Source organism: Talpa occidentalis, unplaced genomic scaffold (genome assembly GCF_014898055.3).
Source record: "Talpa occidentalis isolate TD23 unplaced genomic scaffold, MPIMG_talOcc4v2.1 talOcc4.5, whole genome shotgun sequence".
Lineage (NCBI taxonomy): Eukaryota > Metazoa > Chordata > Mammalia > Eulipotyphla > Talpidae > Talpa > Talpa occidentalis.
Genome location: NW_023604861.1, coordinates 9,187,220 through 9,189,818, shown reverse-complemented (window position 1 = coordinate 9,189,818; position 2,599 = coordinate 9,187,220). Strand labels below are relative to the sequence as shown.

Here is a 2,599-nt window from a genome sequence, read left to right as displayed (position 1 = left end):
GTCTTTGCTTTCTTTGTCCTTCTCCTGGCACTCCTGCTAAGTGCTCCTGAATAACATCCTCTCTCGAGTCTCAGTCAGATGCCCTGTCCTAGAGGACCTGAAAACTACAGAGAATTCCCACAGAGCCTTTTCTTCTATTTAAATCATCTAATCCAGTCTTATTCTATAATTGATTCTTAAAATTATTTTTGCTCTCTAAGCATGGAGAACACAAGCTTCCTGAAAATATATAAGCTTCCTGCAAATATATAATGGTGGTAAAGCTGCATTTGCACAGAAAAGATTACCATCCTATTCCATGATTTGAAATTAGTTTATTAATTGTATCAACACATTTCCTAGGGCTTTAAATATCCAGACTAGCATTTTCTCAAATATTTACACATAGTGATAATTACACACACAATTCAAAAATAGCTTTAGCTATTACAATAGTGATATTTTCATGATAATCACAAAAGAGAAAAGTATGTAATGAGAAGTAGTGTTTCCTGGAATATTTTCCCACAGAAATAAAAAGTGGTAGATTTTGTTTAATATCTAATATAGAAAAGATTTTTAAAAATATGTTTTCTTAAAAATGACCTCTTTTCCCCAGGATATATTGATAATCACTAATACAACTTGATTGTTTTTACAAATTCAGTAACAACTCTTAATCCGCAGCAACACAGATCTAACACCCCAAGTATCTCACAGGTATCACGGTACCTCTTCACCTGGACATGTCTCCCTTGTCTCAACCATATCACACAGATTTGCTTTAATCTACCAAACTGAACACATCTGGGGGAAAACACAGTTTAATCCGCTCAAAGCAAAGTTTGAAAAAATAATTTTAAAGGTAATACATGTAAAGAAGTGAATGTTGAAAAAAAAAATACAAATAATGCCTTGAACAAGTTGGGGATCCTGTGCAGTCAGGCTGCGCCAGTGCGTGAAAGACAGTGAAATACTAGTTTTCTCTTATCTCAGAACAGCTTGTGGGGAGATAGTGGGCAAGTGGGTGACCTTCAGTTTCCCTAAGAAGTAGGTGAGACTCGATGTTCTCTGAGATGCCTTTGAGTACCAATGTTTCCAATTCTACATCTGGATCCTTTCCTGAAATGCACTGTCCTATCCTTATATTTACCCAAGAAAGGATCTCACTATGTGGCCACAAATGAGTCCCAGCTGCCCCGTCCTGACTTTGGCACCTGATCACCTCAATACCCAATATTTATTGACAGTCCCCCTGAGGGAGGCTTTCTGGACTTCTCAGAAGTTACAGGAAAAATATCAGCAGGCTTTTCTTTTGGGCTGAGAAACAAAGCGGGTTAGGGCTGGTAGGAGCAACTGATTTTCTGGGCTTTCTCCGGGTCCCCACTTGCGCTGCATCTCACCATGGAGCAGACGGCCTGCTGAAAGTTGTCCCCAACCACCACATACAGTAACAGGTTCCCGAAGGTGTTGAGGGCAGCGAGTGGCCGGGAGACGATGTAAGCTTCGTGGATCTGCTTCTCCATGGGGCAGCTGACAGGCGAGATTCAATCCGAATGACCCTCAGGATATGGAAGGGAAGGAAACACACATAAAACACCAGGAGCAGCAGGATGGTTAGCCTCCGGGCTTTTTGCTTCAGGCAGCTGCGAGTCTGAGGTCCTTGGTTTAGGGTGTAGATAATCATCGTGTAGCAGAGTGTCACTTATCACCAGGGGGAAGCAGAACGTGGTAGCTGTCAAAATGAGATTGTACCATTTGATGGTTGTGAGGTCATCAGAACTACTGAGGTCCAGGCAGGCGGATCTGTTGGTCCTGGTGGTGGAAGTGATCAGAAAGGTCATGGGAATAATAGCCACCAGAGAAACCATCCACACCACCACGCAGGCCACCACGGCCCACTGCGTTTTGTGAATGGAGAAGCAGCTCATTGGGTGAATGATCACAATGTAGCGGAAGATGCTGAAACAAGTGAGGAAGAGGATGCTGCCGTACAGGTTGAAATGGAATCCAAAGCGGATGAACTTGCACATAAAATCCCCAAAGATCCAGTTTTCGCCGCCGGCATAGTAGTGAATCAGGAAAGGCAGGCTGGTTAGGTACAGCAGGTCCGTGCAAGCCAGGTTGAGCATGATGATGGTGCTGCTCTTCCAGGGCCGCATTTTGAAGATGTACGTGGAGATTGCCATTGCGTTCCCCGGAAAGCCCACCAGGAAGATGATGCTGTAAATAACTGGGAGGTAGTCCCTCTTAAGTGGGATTTTTTCATCAGAGCAATTTCCAATAGCAGCTGCATAATCAGGGAAATCAGAAGCATTTGCAAAACCGTCTAGTGGCTCATTCATGGTTGTTTTTTTCATCTTGCAAGAAAACATGAGTGTTTGAGTTGTCAGAAGGATTAGACCTAGAAGTAACTCACTGATAAAGGAAAACAGAAAAAATTAATGATAGCATCATGACAAAATCACCTTGAACCCAGGGGCCCAACATAGCTTTCAGTAAATATTTGCTAATATAAGTGAAAGAACAAGGAGTTCCATCAGCAAAAGAATGTTCTGAAGGTCTAGTGATGCTTCCAGTATTATTATTTTTTTTATTTTGCTTCTTCAATGACTTTTAA

General features: G+C 42.1%; 1 protein-coding gene across 1 annotated transcript; it reads right to left on the bottom strand.

Moving 5' to 3' along the window:
• Positions 1-954: 954 nt before the first annotated feature.
• On the bottom strand, positions 955-2,341 carry OXGR1 (oxoglutarate receptor 1). The gene is given in 3 exon segments (XM_037528242.1): positions 955-1,516; positions 1,519-1,684; positions 1,686-2,341. Coding segments are annotated over 3 exon segments (1,020 nt in total). The 5' UTR covers positions 2,340-2,341; the 3' UTR covers positions 955-1,316.
• Between the last annotated feature and the right edge of the window lie 258 nt (positions 2,342-2,599).